This window comes from Mustela nivalis (assembly GCF_964662115.1).
Source record: "Mustela nivalis genome assembly, chromosome: X".
In the NCBI taxonomy this organism is placed as follows: Eukaryota; Metazoa; Chordata; class Mammalia; order Carnivora; family Mustelidae; genus Mustela; species Mustela nivalis.
In genome coordinates, this window is record NC_139040.1 from 36088707 (window position 1) to 36108220 (window position 19514).

General features: G+C 39.3%; 1 protein-coding gene across 8 annotated transcripts in view; it reads left to right on the plus strand.

Moving 5' to 3' along the window:
* Nucleotides 1–202: 202 nt before the first annotated feature.
* DCX (doublecortin) overlaps nucleotides 203–19514 on the plus strand; it is a 122963-nt gene continuing 103651 nt past the window's right edge. For 5 of the 8 annotated variants that reach the window (XM_082716744.1, XM_082716746.1, XM_082716749.1 and 2 more), the window contains exons 1-2: nucleotides 15183–15282; nucleotides 17121–17506. In XM_082716744.1, the coding sequence (XP_082572870.1) occupies nucleotides 17143–17506 (364 nt within the window). In that variant the 5' untranslated portion in view covers nucleotides 15183–15282; nucleotides 17121–17142. Of the gene's footprint in view, nucleotides 252–15182; nucleotides 15283–15306; nucleotides 15469–17120; nucleotides 17507–19514 lie in introns of those variants that run through there. The other 3 variants (XM_082716745.1, XM_082716750.1, XM_082716751.1) reach the window with 3 other exon arrangements.

The following is a 19514-nucleotide window of genomic DNA, read 5'->3' on the forward strand; positions in this document are numbered from 1 at the left end:
ATAGGGGCTTATGACCTCTCCAATCAATTCCATGCAATAGAAGTGAGGTTATGTTATTTCTGAAACTATTTCATCATAAAGATATAATACATCATAAAGATACAAAAAGATCATCATAAAGATACGTCATAAAGATACATCACTGACACAGTTGCAATGCCCAACTAGCCCACATAGGGAGACCACATAGGCTCAATATGAAGTGGACCCGAGGCCCTTAGGTGACAGGCAGCATCAACTACCAGACATGTGTGAGTGAATGAACTTGTCTCAAGTTTGGCTCTGGCTCCTAGCCTCTGGGATTCCAGGGGAGGCCCCAGGTATTATGGAGCATCTCGGCTGGGCCTTGTCCAAATGCCCAACCCATAGAGTTCATGGCCATAATACATGGCTGCTTTATGCTTCTAAGTTTTCAGGTAATTAGTTATGTAGCCATAGCAACTGTACTAGGTGACATATACACATAAATTCAATAACATATCTGTAGGGTAATTTTTAACTGTAGCTTTATAAATCATAGTTAGTATTTAATATCACCACCTATGGGCTCTGAACTTTGTATCTGTTATTTCATTTAATTCTTGCAAAATTCCTACAGGGTTGGCCTTATTCGTATTTACATTTTGTAGCTGAGTAAACCAAAGCTCAGTGAGATTCAATAACTTGCTTGGAGTCATGCAGCTAAAGTCTATACTCTTTCCACTATGCCACATGGCTTCTTAAGAGAGAACTGTATTTTAAATATGCAACAAAAGGTAGAATCTCTAGGGTTTGATTACAGAAACCTTACTGTGATTTTCCATGCTTGTCCCTCCCAGCTTCCACAAAGCCACTTTCACTAAATGTCTGTAATGACTGCCTTAGCTTCTTGGTTTCTCTGCTTTCAGATTTTTGGGGTACAATGTCCTCCTGTACTACTGCACTGAGCTTTCTAAAATGCCAATGTGGGTCTGTCCCTCACCTATGTCTTTCACTTACGAGCTTCATCTGAAAGCCTCCTTCTTTTCTGAAGGATTCCATCAGGAATGCCAGATCTTCGAAGACAAGGATTTTCCTTTTCCTTTTTGTCTTTTCTCTTTTTATCCCCCAAAGATTTTACTTATTTATTTGAGAGAGGGAGAGAGAGAGCACAAGCAGGGGAAAGGTCAGAGGGAGAAGAAGAAGCAGACTCCCTGATGAGCAGGGAGCCTGATTTGGGACTTGATTCCAGAACCCCAGGATCCTGACCTGAACTGAAGGCAACGTTTAACCGACTGAGCCACCCTCCTCTTTGTCTTTTCAGTGTTGCTCCCTTCAGTGCCTACACAGCCTGGCACAGAGCAGAGGCTCAGGAACTATTTTGTGAAATGAAAACTTGTGGGAAGTGATCTATCATATAGGTCAGTTTTCTGTTTCCTTTTGTACCACACAAGGATATTTTAGAGCAGGAATGGATCTCTTTCTAGAATTTGTTTCTTGGAATTTAAATTAGGCCGGTGACCACAGACATCCCTCTTGCCCTTCTAAACTTCTGGGAAAATGACGTAAGCATTCACATTCTCTTTGTTGATGTAGAATGAGAACAAAATGTTTTGCTTGGTTTGAGCAAAATTTGTGCGCAATACCTTTTACTGACCTTACACTTGCCATACTTTCTCCCATGTTGGACATAGGTTACATCTCATATTTTTTACAATAATTTTGTAATTCTATAATGTATACAAATGATTTTGCATTGTTTCCTTAACACCATTACTTTCGACAAATTAAGTTTCTTTTTGCTGAAGTATATTCTCTAATAATTATTTCTAAGAGTTTCTGTGGTCGGTAAGTGTTCTGGATTCAACTGTGTCCAAAATGGGAGAGAACTCTCCCAATTATATAATAGTTTGACATGATATTAAATCCAAGGTTCAACATTATTTTCACTCAGCAATTTGAAGATAAATGCTCTATTGCTTTCGTGTCTGATGTTGCTAATGGCAAGTCTGATGTCACACTTCTATGTCCCATTGTAGGTGATCTTCATCTTTCAAAGTTTCTAGTATTTTCCTGTTATCCTTGATGCTCCAAAATTACACTGTGATGTGTCTAGGTTTAAAGTTTTTGTTTTTTAAGTACCATTCTTGTATTTATAAGTCCTCCTCCTTGTTACTTAAAGGGTCCTTTCAATCTGAGTATTCATGGCTTCAATTCTAGGAAGTGTTTTTGGTTTTTTGTTTGTTTTGTTGTTTATTCTTCAGATACTGATTCCCATCTATCCTCTTAATTTTTATTCAGTGGAACTCCTATTAGACAAATGTGGAAATTTCTTTTTTTTTTTAAAGATTTTATTTATTTATTTGGCAGAGATCACAAGTAGGCAGAGAGGCAGACAGAGAGAGAGAGGAGGAAGCAGGCTCCCTTCCGAGCAGAGAGCCCGATGCAGGACTCGATCCCGGGACCCCGAGATCATGACCTGAGCCGAAGGCAGCGGCTTAACCCACTGAGCCACCCAGGCGCCCAAATGTGGAAATTTCTTGATTGTTCTGTCCTTCATGCATCTTACCTTTTCTTTACCACTTTCTACCATCCTATCCTTTATCCTATGCTTTAGGAGAATGCATGAGTGCAATTTTCCAGTTCTTTGATTTGATCTCTACTTGTATCTCTTACAAATCTTTATTTAGTCCTTTATTTAAATTTTAATTTTTCCATGATATCTATTTATTTATTTAAGATTTATTTATTTATTTATTTATTTGCCAGACAGAGATCACAAGTAGGCAGAGAGGCAGGCAGAGAGGAGGAAGCAGGCTCCCCGCTGAGCAGAGAGCCTGATGTGGGGTTTCATCCCAGGTCACTGGGATCATGACCTGAGCTGAAGGCAGAGGCTTTAACCCACTGAGCCACCCAGACACCCCTCCATGATATTTATTTTTAAAATATCTTATTTTTTAATATTTACCCATTATTGTTTCAAAAATGCTTGTTCTTTTATAGATGTGACACCTTTTTTTACCATTCTAAAATTATGATCATTTTATGCTTACATTTTGAACAATTTTTCTCTCAAGACCATTTGTCTGATGAAAGTCTTTTTATTTGTTGAGTTTATTGTCTATATTTCATGTTATTTTCTTTAAGTGTTTGATGACTCTCTTATTATATGCTTCTCTCTATAGTTGAGATTTCTTTTTAGACTACCTGTTCCTTCTGTTTGGGCAACCTATTTCAAAGAATGAACAGAATAGATAGAGCTTCTGTTTCCAATCAGAGTGGATGAGCTGGAGAACATACCATGAAAAGGGCACCTTGATAAATCTGTGTGCCTCTCTATTTTTCATAAATGCTGTTTGGCCATTGTCCATCACCCAACATATTATATACTAAGTGTCCATACTCATTGGTTTCACTTGAAGAGAGATCCCTCTGTTACTGCATGTGGTGGCAAAAGTGATGGGCAAAATTCAAGTCTTTTGGCTTTTCTTCCTGGGATACTGAGTAGTTGCTTTAAAGACAACTCTTTCACCTAGTTTTTATCTTTTGGCATGGAGAGCTCATGTGGTGATTTCTTCATCTATAAGAATATTCTAACATTCTCTCCCATGTGTGTCCTAGGCTATGGCTTCCTCCTTTTATCAGAAACCCACCTACTCCCCATCTTTCACACATCCCTCTCAGTTTTTGGCCCATCAAGAGTGATTTCAAACATGACTATGTGTTGAATCATTTTTATTGTTGTATCAGGCAGAATAGAAAAAGGGAAGAAACAGTAAACATCAGTGGCTCAAAAAGATAGAAGCTTTTTTCTCTATTACATAAACAAAGTTTGTAAAGAAGTTTCTCAGGGCTGATATGGTTGCCCCATGATCACCAGGCTCCAGTTTGTCTTGTCATTCTGCCATTCTCAAAACCTGCCTTCCACTTCCAGGTGCAACATGGCTGCTTGCACACAAATGATATTCACATTTAAGCAAGTAGGGATGAGGAAAGGCAAAGAAGGGTGTCATCCCTCCCTCTATGGATACTTCTTATACATTGTATGTGATATTTCTATATTCTGGGAGTCTGATAAACGTATTTTTACACACACCATGCATACTGCAAGGAACCTTACATATGATGTTTCATTTATTCCTTAAAACAACCCTTATATTATCCCTATTTTATAGATAGACTCCACTAATTTGCTCAAGGTCATACAAGGATTACCTGGATCCCAAGTCAGATATGACTCCAAAGTTTACCTTATTAGGTTCTTTCTGCTCTGTCTGTGATTCTCAACTTTGGCTATACATTAGAATTACTAGGGCAACTTTAGAAAGTACTAATGCTTGGGAACAGTACCAGATCAATTAAATCATAGTCAAGAAGAGTTTCTAAAAGCCTCCCATTTGATTCTATTGTGAAGGCAGAGTTCAGTACCACTGTATTTTCTAACTAGTTTTTTTTTCCTCTTGTCTCTGCCTGTGTATGCTTTATGTCAAATATTTTGATTACCTGATTGCTAACTCTGCTTATTTTTTTACTTGTCTGTGTAATTTTTCATTATTTTGAAGAAATATTGACAATTCATATTTGATTCAAACTAAAAATCAGTGAGAAATATATCAAATATGTAAAAGTATACAGATTTTGAAAATCTATGTACTCAATCATATTAACAGATTACAGAAGAAAAAATCACACGATCAAATCAATACATGCAGAAAAAATATTTGACAAAATTCAACATTCATTCATAATTTTTTTCAAAGCCTCAGAAAATTCTAGGAATAAAGGAGACATTGCTCTACTTGATACAGAACATCTACAAGAAGAAGAAGGAGGAGGAGGAAGAGAAGGAGGAGAAGAAGAAGAGCTTATAGTTAATATCACACTTAATAATGAGAGGCTAAATATTTTCCAGCTAAGAATGGGGAACAAGTTAAGGATGTCCATTCTCACCACTGCTCTTCAAAATAGAACTATAGAAGACTTGGTCCCCAGCAATAAGGCAAATAATGAAATAAAAGGTATTCTGTTTGGAAAGGAATAAAGCCATCTTCTTTTTGCAGATGACATGATCTATATAGAAAATCACAAGATAATTACAAAAAAACTTATGGAGCTGGTAAGGGAATTCAGCACATTTGCAAAGTGTCAGGTCAATATACAAAAATCAATTCTATTTCTATTTACTAACAATGAACATGCAGAAAGCAAAATTTTAAGTACAATAGCATATACAATCTTAAAAAAATCCTTAGGTATATATCTAACAAGACATGTATAGGATGTGTATGCTGAAAATTATAAAACACTGAGGAAAGAAATCACAGAAAATATAAATAAATGGAGAGACATATCATGTACATGGATTAGAAAACTGAACATAGAAATAGAAAAACGTCAATTCTCTTCTAATCGGTAGATAGGCTTAACATAATTCCTATCAAAAATGAGATATTTGATAGATACAGACAAGATTATTATAAAATTTCTATGGAAAGGCAGAGGACCTAGAATAGCCAAAGCAAATCTGAGAAAGCAGAATAAAATGGGGGAAATCAGTTTACCTGATTTCAAAACTTTTTTATAGCTTTGGTAATCAGGATGGTTTGGTATTGGAGAAGGAATAGACACACAAATCCATGGGCTAGAATAGAGAACACAGAAATAGACTCACATAAATATATTCAATTGACTTTTGATGAAGGTGAAAAAGCAACTCAATGGAGGAAAGATAATCTTTTTAACAAATGGTGCTGGAGCAACTACCTATCCACAGACAAAAAAAAAAAAAAAATCAACTACAATCGAAACTTCACAGTTTAAACAAAAAGGAACACAAAATGGAGCATAGATTTAAATGTGAAGCATACATCTATCAAACTTTTAGAATATAACACAGGAGAAAATTTCAGTACCTAGACTTCTTGAAGAGTTCTTAGACATGACACCAAAAGCAGAATCCATAAAAAAACAAAAGACTCCAAATAGCCAAAGCAATCTTGAGAAATTGCTGGAGATAAGGATAAAGCTGGAGATAGCATGGTCCTGGATTTTAAACTATACCACATAGCTAACATAATCAAAAGAGTATGGTACTGGCACAAAAACACATAGACTAATGGAACAGAATAGGGAGCCCAGAAAGAAACCCATGCTTATATGGTCAATAATCCATGACAAAGGAGGCAAGAATATATGATAGGGAAAAGACAGTCTCTTCAGTATATGGTGCTGGGAAAACAGACAGCTATACGCAAAGGAATGGAACTGGCCCATTTTCTAATACCACACACAAAAGTAAAATCAAAATGGATTAAAGACCTAAATGTGAGATCTGAACCATAAAAATCCTAGAAGAAAACACAGGTAGTAACTTCTCTGATATCGGTAATGTTTTTCTAGATAGGTCTCCTAAAGGCAAGGGAAATAATAATAATAATAAACAAATGAGATTACATCAAAATTAAAAGCTTCTGCACAACAAGGGAAACCATCAACAAGACAAAAAGGCAATCTAATGAATGGGAGAAGATATTTGCAAATGATATATCCAGTAAGGGGTTAAAATCCAAAATATATAAAGAATTAATGCAACTCAACACCAAACAAAACAAAACAAAACAAAAAAATCCCAAACAAAGAGCTGGAACAAATAATCCAAAAATTTGTATGGAATCAGCAGAGACCCGAATCACTAAGGAAATGTTGAAAAACAAAAATAAAACTGGGGGCATCACGTTACCTGATTTCAAGCTTTATTACAAAGCTGTGATCACCAAGACAGCATGGTACTGGCATAAAAACAGACACATAGACCAGTGGAGCAGAGTAGAGAGCTCAGATATGGACCCTCAACTCTATGGTCAATTAATATTCGACAAAACAGAAAAAAACATACAGTGGAAAAAAGATAGTCTCTTCAATAAATGGTGCTGGGAAAACTGGACAGCTATATGTAAAAGAATGAAACTTGACCATTCTCTTACACCGTACTCAAAGATAAACTCAAAATGGATAAAAGACCTCAATGTGAGACAGGAATCCATCAGACTCCTAGAGGAGAACATAGGCAGTAATCTCTTCGATATCAGCCACAGCAACTTCTTTCAAGATATATGTCTCCAAAGGCAAAGGAAACAAAAGCAAAAATAAACTTTTGGGACTTCATCAAAATCAAAAGCTTCTGCACAGCCAAGGAAACAGTCAAAAAAACAAAGAGGCAACCCACGGAATGGGAGAAGATATTTGCAAATGACAGTACAGACAAAAGGTTGATATCCAGGATCTATAATGAACTCCTCAATCTCAACACACATGAAACAGGCAAACATATCAAAAAATGGGCAAAAGATATGAACAGACACTTCTCCAATCAAGACATACAAATGGCTATCAGACACATGAAAAAATGTTCATCATCACTAACCCTCAGGGAGATTCAAATTAAAACCACATTGAGATATCACCTTACACCAGTTAGAATGGCCAAAATTAACAAAACAGGAAACAACATGTGTTGGAGAGGTTGTGGAGAAAGGGGAAGCCTCTTACACTGTTGGTGGGAATGCAAGTTGGTGCAGCCTCTTTGGAGAACAGTGTGGAGATTCCTCAAGAAATTAAAAATAGACCTTCCCTATGACCATGCAATTGCACTACTGGGTATTTACCCCAAAGATACAGATGTCATGAAAAGAAGGGCCATCTGTACCCCAATGTTTATAGCAGCAATGGCCACGGTCACCAAACTATGGAAAGAACCAAGATGCCCTTCAAAAGACGAATGGATAAGGAAGATGTGGTCCATATACACTATGGAGTATTATGCCTCCATCAGAAAGGATGAATACCCAACTTTTGTAGCAACATGGATGGGACTGGAAGAGGTTATGCTGAGTGAAATAAGTCCAGCAGAGAGAGTCAATTATCCTATGGTTTCACTTATTTGTAGAGCATAACAAATATCATGGAGGACAAGGGGTGTTAGAGAGGAGAAGGAAGTTGGGGTAAATTGGAAGGGGAGGTGAATCATGAGAGAGTGTGGACTCTGAAAAACAATCTGAGGGGTTTGAAGTGGCAGGGGGGTGGGAGGTTGGGGTATCAGGTGGTGGGTATTATAGAGGGCACGGATTGCATGGAGCACTGGGTGTGGTGAAAAAATATGAATACTGTTTTTCTGAAAATAAATAAATCAATTTAATAAAACAAAACAAAACAAAACAAAACCAAAACAAACAAACAAAAAAACCCCAAACAATCCCATTAAAAGAAAGGACAGAGGACCTGAATAGAGCTTTTTCCAAAGAAGACATCCAGATGGCCAAAAGACACATGAAAATATGCTCAATGTCACTAACTGTCAAAGAAATTCTTTTTTTTTAAAGGTTTTATTTATTTATTTGAAAGACAGAGATCACAAGTAGGCAGAGAGGCAGAGAGAGTGAGAGGAGGAAGCAGGCTCCCTGCTGAGCAGAGAGCCTGATGGAGGACTCGATCCCGGGACCCTGAAAGCATGACCTGAGCCAAAGACAGCAGCTTAACCCACTGAGCCACCCAGGTGCCCCTGTCAAAGAAATTCAAAGCAAAACCACAGTGAGGTATCACCTTACACCTGTCCGAATGGTTAGAATAAAACAAGCAAACAGGAAATTACAAATTTTGGTGAGGATGTGAAGAAAAAGGAACACTCATGCACTGTTTGTGGGAATGTAAGTTAGTGCAGCCACTGTGGAAAACAGTATGGAGGGACACTTAGGTGGCTCAGTTTGTTAAGCATCTGCCTTCAGCTCAGGTCATGATCCTGGAGTCCCAACAGGATGGAGCGAAACAGGCTCCCTGCTTCTCCCTCTGCCTTTCACCCAGCTTGTGTTCTCTCTCGCTCACTCTCACACACTCTCTCTCTCAGATAAATAAATAAAATCTTTAAAAAAGAAAACAGTATGGAGTTGCCTCAAAAAATTAAAAATAGATAGAACATATAATCCAGTAATTCTACTACTGGATATTAACACAAAGAAAATGAAAAGATTTATCTGAAAAAATAGAGGCACCCTTATGTTTATTGCAGCATTATTTATAGTAGCCAAGACGTGGAAACAACCCAAGTGTCCATTGATAGGTGAATGAATGAGGAAGATGTGGTATACACACACACACACACACATACACACACACACACACACCCCTACAAAAAAGGATGAGATCTTGCCATTTACAACAACATGGATAGACCTAGAGGCCAAACTGATGGTTCCCAGAGGGAGGGAGATGGGCAGCTGGGCAAAATGGGTAAAGGAGAATGAGAGATAGAGGCTCCCAGTTATGGAATGAATTAGTCATGGGACTAAAAGGCACAGCATAGGGAATACAGTCAGTGACATTGTAATAGGGTTGTATAGTGGCAAATGGTAGCTATACATGTGGTGAGCAGAGCATAACGTATAGAGGTGTTGGATCACTGTATCATACACCTGAAACTAATGTAACCTTGTGTGTGTCAACTATACTCAAATACAACGATCTTTTTAAAAGCACAATCCTTAAAATGAAAAATAAATTAATACTATTGCTCTACGGAAGACCACGTCAAGAGGATGAAAAAGCAAGAAACAGTTGGAGAGAATATATTTGCAAACCATGTATCTGACAAAGGGCTTATAACTAAAATATACAATAAACTCTCAAAACTCGACATTACAAAAATTGGGATGCCTGGCTAGTTCTGTTGGTGGAGCAGAAGACTCTTGATCTCAAAGGTTCTACGTTTGAGTCCCATGCTGGGTTTAGAGATCACGTAAAAATAAAATCTTAAAACAAACTTGAACAATTCAATTAGAAAATGAGCAAAAGGCAGAGTCATCTCCCTGAACAAGATGCACAGCTGGAAAACGAGCACATGAAAGATACTCAGAACCGTCATACATTGGGGAAAATGCAAATTAAAACCATAGAGCGATATCACGACACATCTATTAGAATGGCTAAAATAAAAATTCTGAACACTGGTGAGGATGTACGAGAACTGGATCTCTCATTCACTGCTGGTGAGAAAATAAGATTTTAAGCCATTCTGGAAGAAAATTCAGCAGTTTCTCATAAAATTCAACATACAAGTATCATATGACTCTGAAATTGCTCTCCTGGGCATTTCATTAGCAGTGAAATGAAAACTTAGGGCTACACTAGTCTGTGCACCACCAGTTATACTTAACACTCATTTATTCTATTTCACTGCGTATAACATTCCATGTATGAATGACCACTAATCAAATTAGTATGCTGATGACGGGCGTTTGGGTTGTTTCCATTTTTTCACAGATTTCAAATAACACCTTTATAAATATCCTTGTAGTAGTCTCTTTGAACCCATGTGCGAGCATTCTCCTAGCATGGACATCTAGAAATGAAATTTCTGGATTATAGATTGATACACATTTTCTACTTTACTAGCTACTGCCCAAAACTGCTCTCCAAAATTGTACCAATTTGTTTCCTCCAACATTGTATGGGAGTTCCAGCTGTTTTTCGTCTTTGTCCATACCCGCTATGCCATATTTTAAAAATTTCTACCAATCTAATGGTTACAAAATATGTAATTTCTGTTTTAACTAGGATTTCCTTAGAGGTTGAGCATATTTTCACAGGTTTACTGGCCATCAAGTTTTCCTCTCCTGTGAACAACCTGGACTAATCCTTTGCTCATTTTTTTTTTTTCTATTGGAGTTTTGCCTTTGCCTTATTGATATAACTTTATATTATATATTTCAGGACATTATTCCTTGTTAGTTACATAAGATTCAAATATCTTTTCTCAATTTGTTACTTATCTTTTAATGTTTGAATGCTTTCTTTCACCTTCAGAAGCTTTACATTTTCATGTAATCAAATTTACAAATATTTCCCTCTGAGATTTCTGCTTTTTGTCTTGGTTTAAAAAAAATCTTTTTTTTTTTTAAACCACAAGGATTTAAAGAGAATCTCCCATATTTTAGTCTAATAATTGTAAAGTTCTGTTCTTTATATTCAGGTCTTTAAGACATCTGGAGTTTATTTTTATGTATGGTGTGAAGCGTGGATCTAATTTATTTTTTTTCATATGAAAGTTAATTGTCCCAATACTACCTTTTGACTATTCCATGCTTCCCTTACTGAATCCAATTTAAAAATACCCAGACCTACTATGTATTAGACATTGTTCTAGGCATTGCATATAGTATTAAGTGGTGCCTGGGTGGCTAAGTTAGGTGACTATTTTCATTTGGGTCATGATCTCAGAGTCTTGGGATTGAGTCCTGTGTCAGGCTCCCTCCTTCGCAGGAGAGCCTGCTTCTTCTTCTCCCCACCCCCTTTTTGTGATATATCTTTCTCCCTCTCTGTCAAATAAATAAATAATAATAATTTTAAAAAAGAATTATTGAATACAGTATTAAAAATAAAGAGGGGTGCCTTGGTGGCTCAGTTGGTTAAGTACCCGACTCTTGATTTCAGTTCAGGTCATGATCTCAGGTTCCTAAGACTGAGCCCACATTGGGCTATTCACTCAGCAGGGAGTCTGCTTGAGTCACTCTCCCCCTCCCTCTGCCCTTCCCTTTCTCATACACACATTCTCTCTCTCAAATAAATAAATAAATCCTAAAAGATAAAAACAAACAAAGATGTTACTATCAGTGTAATGAATTATATTTCATTTAAGCTATTAGAATATTTCTGGCCTTGTGGAGCTTATATTCTATTTGGCAAGATAGATAATAAACATAATAAAGAGGTATATTATGTAGTATGTTGGAAGATGATAAATGTTATGGAAAAAATAGAGCACGATAAAGGAAATTAGGAGTGCTTCCTTAAGGGAGAAAGTTGTGACTTTAAATAGGGTGGTCTGGATGGGTCTTGTTGAGAAGTTGTTCAGGCAAAGATTTGAAAGAAATGAAGGAGATGCCCTGTGAATATTTAAGGGAAAATAAAAACTAATACCTGTATCATATATACTATGTGCCAGGGTTTGTTCTAAGCACCTTACATATATTTACTCATTTAAATCTTACAATAACAGGTATTTCATCACAACAGATATTTATGAATTTCACAAAAAATTTCTCTTGGGTTTTTTTTTTAAGATTTTATTTATTTATTTGAGAGTGAGAGAGGGAGTGAGAGAGAGCATGAGAGGGGAAAAGGTCAGAGGGAGAAGCAGACTCCCCATAGAGCCGGGAGCCCGACCTGGGACTCGATGCCGGGACTCCAGGATCCTGACCGGAGCCAAAGGCAATGGCTTAGCTGACTGAGCCACCCAGGCGCCCTCTCTTGGGGTTTTTATTTGAATTTCTTCATATATAGATATAGATTACTTTAAGGAGTGTTGATACCTTTACAACATTGCTTCTTGCCATCCATAAACATGGTCTGGTTTTACATTTATTTACAATGTCTGTTATGTTCTTCAATCATTTTAGGATTTTCTCAATAAAGGTTTTATACATATTTGTTGGATTTATTCTTATGTACTTTATACTTTTGTGGTTCCTGTAAACAGTTTGTATATATTTTCAGCTTCACTTCCTGTTGCTTACACTGTCCTACTCCAGATCCTACTTTCTGTGTTTTTTATAGGTAATGTACTCTAGTTATTGTGTATGTGTGTGTGTGTGTGTGTGTATGATGAATGGTCGTGCTACTTGATCCTGATCTTTAAGCTGAATTTGATTAACCAAGACCATAACATATCAAGAGTGATCTAAGTCTTTCCCCTCATGATTTTTGTCCTGTCTCAATGAGTCTTTAATCTCTCCAGGGACAGTGAGTGTGAGCACATGGGAATTACTCAAAAAGGTCTCACTGCTGCTTTTCCCACAATCTTTTCCCTTCAATCTCTTCACTCCATTGAGACCTCAAACATGACCCTCCCTTGATGTCAAAGTTAACTCCCATATATAATGATATACTCTATCCCTGGACTCATGCCTAAGTTCTTTTCTGGCACTGATTCTCCTTTTTTGAGGAAGTGAGAGAAAAATCCTGATGAGTAGCTGAGAGCTCTTTGAGAGGAAGCATATTTGTGAAATGATCTAGCTCATTTTTTGCAAAACATTGATCCACAAAACATTAGTCTATGAGATGCTCTGGAAAAAGGGGTTCTGAGGATTTTTTTTATCATTTTATTTATTTATTTGAGAGATTGAGAGAGAGAGAGAGAGCGCACAAGCAGGGGGAGTGTCAGAGGGAGATGGAGCTGAGCAGGGAGCCTGATATGGGGCTTGATCCCAGGACCCCGGGAAACTGACCTAAGCCGAAGGCAGATGGTTAATGGACTGAGCTACCCAGGCGCCCCTGAGCTTGCTGGCTTTCGTTCTTTCGTTCTTTCGTTCTTTCTTTCTTTCTTTAAAGCAGGAAGCCCTTTATACTGAATTCCTTTTTGGAGACACATGCCATATTTTATGCATATTAAAGGAGAAATTTTATGGTAAAGAAAACAAATTTAGTTTATCCCCTCACTTCTTAAACATTTTTGACCAAAGAACCATTTTTGTCTGTTTTTAAAGACCACCCATTAACATCCACGTACCTCACAAGGGGAAACCTTGATCTTGTTCACCTGTCTGCTCTTTGATGGATATAAACACAAAATCATCTACCTCAGATGGTCTCCTAAAGACAACCTGCAGCTTCCACAGTAATGTTGCAAAGTCTAGATCATGAGGAAATCCCTTCTAAAATCTATTCTAAACCTTTTATGTTTAAGTTTTATCATCGCATCCATTCCTCTATCCTCCCCAGGAAATTAAAAAAAAATATTTGAGTCCTGATACAATACCAATCACCCTATATTTATGAAACACTTATGATGTACAATTTAAAAAAAATTAAGACATTGACCTTGCTGGACCAGAAAGCTACAACTATTGTCCAGAATTTCCATATTTTCCTGCCCTTATTCCTTGTGTCTGCCCTTGACCTGAATAACCCTGATCTTTCTGGAGATGGCCACAATGTAAGGCAGAGACAAATGGAAGAGAACACATCAGACACAGGCGGTTCCCTGAGCTAGATATTTGGCAGCCAGAAGAGCAACAGCAAGGTGGACAACCTTGACTAGGCAGGTTGCACATGGGGGCTGTCTACCCCCTGACATGGACAGCTTAGGCTTCCTTTGCCAACACCTTCCCGAAAAGGAATGTCATTTTTTTTTAATCCTGCTTTGAGGCATCTTATAGTAAAACACATGCATCAAAAAATGCTTACCTAGTCATCAACAGCTATATCTAAAGAGGAGGGTGAATTGTATTAGGAATCATATAGAAGATCATTAAGTAGCCTGCTATTAGCTCTGAGCTTTCTGGAAGCCAAGCGACAATGGAGTCATGGTGTTTCAAGACTCTGCCTGTTAATACACATAGCCTCTGTTAGTGAAGATGATAGCCCGCCCCTCCTTTACTCTCTCACCTTTCCCTTCTTTTTCTTATAGATTGATTTGATTTAATACATTTAATGTGGTTGCTTCCATCCCTTTTCTAACATATTTGATATAAAGAAGACACTTCATAACCAACAGGAAATTTGAGGAGCCATTAATGTTTATCTTGTAGCCATGGAAAGGTCTCTGGGTTGGATTTGAACTCACAAACTCTCATAGGTAAATGCCACAGATCCTATTAACCAGGTTATTGCAGCAAGCTAAAAGGTCTTTGGGGTTCTTTTGCCAACATCATCCCCCATGAAATTCTGGAAATCTTTTCCCGTGTCTTGTCTTTTTTGTTCTTCCTTGTAGTCTACACCACTGACCTTATTTCAAAAAAAAAACAGTTGTTGGATGGATGAACTAAAGATGTCTTCAATCTAACCTTATTGTTTTGTCTCAAGAAGGTGAGAGGCAGAGAGCTACAATTTCTAAGATGCCTGGTTTGACTGCCTGAGTCTGGTCCCCAGGCAGATTAGGACAAGGTTTTGGCCAAATGAAATTGCCAATTCTCTTTAAAAAAGAGGGTGTGTGTGTGGGGGGGGTGGGGTGGGGGGCTAGCACATTGCTCATTAGAACATTCTGCACTTGCCTGTGCAATCTTTTTGCCACCCTGCAATTTCCTGTTGGTTATAAATGAAACCTTTCTAGCTGTTAATGCAGCCTGTGAATTGAAAAAAAAAAAGCATGTAATTAATCATAGGAGTTGGGGGGATTCACTAAGCCTGAGTTATAGGGGAGAAGCTGGACAAGGCACTAGGACCTAGAAGGCATCTATCCACCCTGGCAGGAATTTCTTGCTTGGAGCTCAGACAACAAAGGCATAGAGAGATTGGTTTTCTTTCTCTCAGCATCTCCACCCAACCAGCAGAAAACCGGTGAGTGGGGCTTTCCAGTGATTTTCAGGCAGAATGTAACAGATGCCAAGCGGTAAAAGCACAAGGCAAAGGGCTCGCTCTAGCTCTCTCTCTTTCTCTCCTTCTCTTTTTTTTTCTTAAATTTTATTTTGCCTTATTCTATCGGATTTTTTCCTCAGCCTCTACCTGGGATTTTCCTTTGGAAAAGTGAGTTCAATGTTCATTTGTTTTCACTGTGATGTTGATTTAGAATAATACCACCCGTGATTCTAAAGCAAAGCCAAGTGTTACTGGCATGCCCGGGGAAATGCTTGCTACTTGTCTTGAGGAGGTGGGGTCTCTCACCACTGCAGGTTGTCTGACAGAGACAATGCTGAGCTCAGCACAGGTCATGGTGACATTGGAAGAAAAGGGGGATCAAGCCTGGCAAACCTCCTAGGCACCAGTCCTCCTTTATCTCCTGTCCTCCTGGTCCCTTGCAAATATCTTGATGTGGCAGTGTGTAGCAGCTGAGCCCTGCTTGCTCTGTGAGTCCTTTTATCCCCATCTGTGAGATGCATGTTAATAGTTGGGTTCCTAGGCTGTGGTCACTACCTTTGCTAATGCTCGAGGCTTCTGTTGGTTTCATGTTGGATTGTTTGGTTTCATGTTTGGATTTCTCTCCCTTTTTCTCTGATTCTTTCTCCCTTTCTCTGTTTCTCTCTCGCCCTTTCTCTCTCTCTCTTTCTTTTTTTTTTTTTTCTTTCTCTCTCTCTCTCTCTTTCTGGCTCAGCAGAAGGGGAAAAAGCAAATCTGACAAATGACCATCTTTTGCCTCAGCTAAAGCACCTGGGCAATAGGCAAGTTTGGAGGTGAATTGCTTCCTTGAGGGGCAAATGCCCCATCGGTCAGCGTAGAAAACCAGAACAATGAAAGGTGTGCTTGTTTCGAAAGGTCCCATATGCTTCCCAGGGACTCACTTGGGAATCTTTCAACGATTGAATTATTCCATTAAGAGGTGCGGCTGCCTTGTTGGGGAGGGATAGAACACATGTTAAAAAAAAATTTAAAAAGAAAGGAAAGGATTTTGTGACCAAATGGTACCAGGGAGAAAGCAGAGCTAATAACTTCTTAAATAACTGATTTTTCTAATCCTTTTTTTCCCCCATCTTATTTCTTATGAATGTTGGATAGCTGCCCCAGCTTGGTGGGGAAAGGGTTCGATGAATAGTACAAAGACACCAGCTATTCCCTGGAGGCTGTCCCTTTAAAGGAGAATCCTGGTTTATTCTGGGGGGTCGGGTGGGGAGGGATGCACACATTAGAGTAGGCAAGGGGGTTTGGAATAAAAGAAAAACCTCCCCTTCCGTAGTCCTTTTACTGAGGCACAAAGATTGCTTCCTAAACTGGAGATGTGAACGTCAGCCAGCGCCTTCTATTCTCTTCAAGGGGATTTTGTCGGGCTATGGATTCATTTACAACTGTTAGTCATGTGGGCATGTGTGAGGAAACAGATGCCAGTTTTAATGTATTTAGCCCGAAGTTACAATTTGATAGGAGCCACTGTCAATAAGTCCCAGGATTTCAAGCGATTTCAAAATCCCTCCCTCTCCCCTGTTTGGAACAGCGCCCAGAGTGCCTCCCTCCCTATCTCTCACCCCAACCCCCCACCACAGCAGCACCCCCCAGCCCCTCCTTCTTGTCTATTAAGATCAATATTCCTGCAGGTCAGGGGCAAGCAGCAGATGGGTCACGGGCTTTTTTCAACCAGTTCTTTTTACAAGCAGCAGATTGCAAAATTGGATCTGGCTAATATTTGAATTCTCCCCCTCTTCCCCTTTTTCCTTGCCTCTTTTCACCCCCCTTTGTCCAACACTCAGGTGTCTGAGGTTCCACCGAAATATGGAACTTGATTTTGGACATTTTGATGAAAGAGATAAGACATCCAGGAACATGCGAGGCTCACGAATGAATGGGCTGCCCAGCCCCACTCACAGTGCCCATTGTAGCTTCTACCGAACCAGAACCTTGCAGGCGCTGAGCAATGAGAAGAAAGCCAAGAAGGTACGTTTCTACCGCAATGGGGACCGCTACTTCAAGGGGATTGTGTACGCTGTGTCCTCTGACCGTTTTCGCAGCTTTGACGCTTTGCTGGCTGACCTGACTCGATCTCTGTCTGACAACATCAACCTGCCTCAGGGAGTGCGTTACATTTACACCATTGATGGATCCAGAAAGATCGGAAGCATGGATGAACTGGAGGAAGGTAAAACAAGGGTGGTGGCTTTTGGTGGGGGGTGGGGAGGCATCCTTGGCCATGCTGACATTTCTTGGAGTGCGCTGAAAAAACGAATTCGGGGATAGATTTGTCAGAACGCCAAGTTGATGCTGCTACTGCTGAGTCTGTAGGCATTGACAGGGCCATTAGCCATTAGCCTTCCCAGCCTTCGGTCTCTGCTGGCATTGGATAGTGGATGGTGGTAACAATGCATTGTGCTTCTCTGTCGGGGTACAAAGGGAAATCTGAATTGTGTCATTTACTCTAGATCTTGCTCATAATTAATTCTAAGTAGCATTATTGAGGCAGACCACGACTCATTAGGGCTGTAAAAGGAGGAAGGAACCTCGGCTGGGTTCACAGAAAGATAGCCAAATATCCTTTGGACTGCTGAGAGGCTATTTGCACATTGCAACACATGGAAACCTGCCTCCTAAAAACAGGACTTCTTGGTCACATTCACAAAGGATTATACTTTTAGGTAAGTGGTCACTGCTCAGCTGTCGCTTCTAAAAAGCCCACTCTGGGGTGTGTCCCTGAGGCTGAGGTCATTGAGAGAAATACCAAAGAAAGCAGGAGGTATGTCTGGTATTTTAATAAAGACTCTTTCTATTAGAATAGGAACTGACTCACTGTACCTAAATTCCTTTCAAGCGTCTCTAGACTTTGGTTTTACAATTGAATGTTATGACAAGGTTGCTGAGAACTTAGAAATGAGAGAAGTCTCTGCTCTTACCAGAGCCTGCTCACTCACAACACCTTTTTTTTTTTTTTTTTTTGGTGGTTATTTAGAAAATATTTAGATCTTGGGACACGTGCTTAATATTTTACTTCTTCGAGTCTTTCATATTGTGGATGCCTCCCTATGCCCGCTTTTAAATGGCTATAACATGTAAGCAACTGATCATGCAAATAACCCTCCCCAGACCTCTCTCCGACTCTCTAGCCCTCCCTCCTCCCCCACCCCTTGCTTCCATTCCCCGGCACAGGTGAGCTTAGAGCAGACAGATCTCTTGGGAAACCAAATTATGAAACAGCCAACAGGGAATAGGAATCAGCACATTAAATGACTTGGTGTGGGAATACCCCGCCTCCTCTTCTCTGCTTCTAGGTTTCTTGTGCTCTCAGACAAAGGAGCGTGAGGGCTTCCCTTGCACGAGACCACGTTCTTACACATAGCTGCTGTTTCTCAAGTCAGGTCAAGTGATTTGGGGCCAGTTACTTCTAAACGACAGTGTCCCTACAGCTACTGGATCTGGGTCTCAGGATTCGAGTCTGAGGTTTTGCCACATAGCTGACCTTGAAAAACGTTGCTGAGAAGGCTTAGACCGTGTGGACGGTGTGCTGGATGGCCAGGCAGAGGTTAATCCTAGGATTTTTTTGCACATCCAAGGATTGACTATCCTAGCCCTTGTCTTGAAGGAGAGTCAGGGCAAACTGGGAGAACTCAAAGTGAGGTTAAGGGAGCTGTCCAACATAGTATTGATAGGGTGTGTGTATTGTTACCGTGAGATCCATATCTCGGGTGAATTTGAGGGGTGTTTCTGTAATAATTGTCACAAAGCACCTTGAATCACCCAGTGTGTCCTCATTTTCCCTAGCTGTGATTTTTTAAAGACCATGACAGATGCCAGGGCAGAATTCTGAACCCAGGGACATTGTATTCAGAGTAGGAATTAGAATGTTCTTGTGTCTGATATATGAGAAGTATCATGCACACATCTCCCCCCACAAATCCATTTTCTTAAAACATACCTTGCTCAGGGACAAGTCCTTGATACTGCTTTTTCTTCCTGGGTGTGTGTGTGTGTGTGTGTGTGTGTGTGTGTGTGTGTGTTGTGATAATCTCAGTTCAGTATAGATAATAAATGTAATTTTGAAGACTGCACCATTTCTTCTGACACTTTGGAGTCCTGCTACATTGGATTCCTCCCTTGGATGCATGGTAGTACATCCTGGGTTATATAGAATGTAAATAAGGTTCAGTTGGATTTAT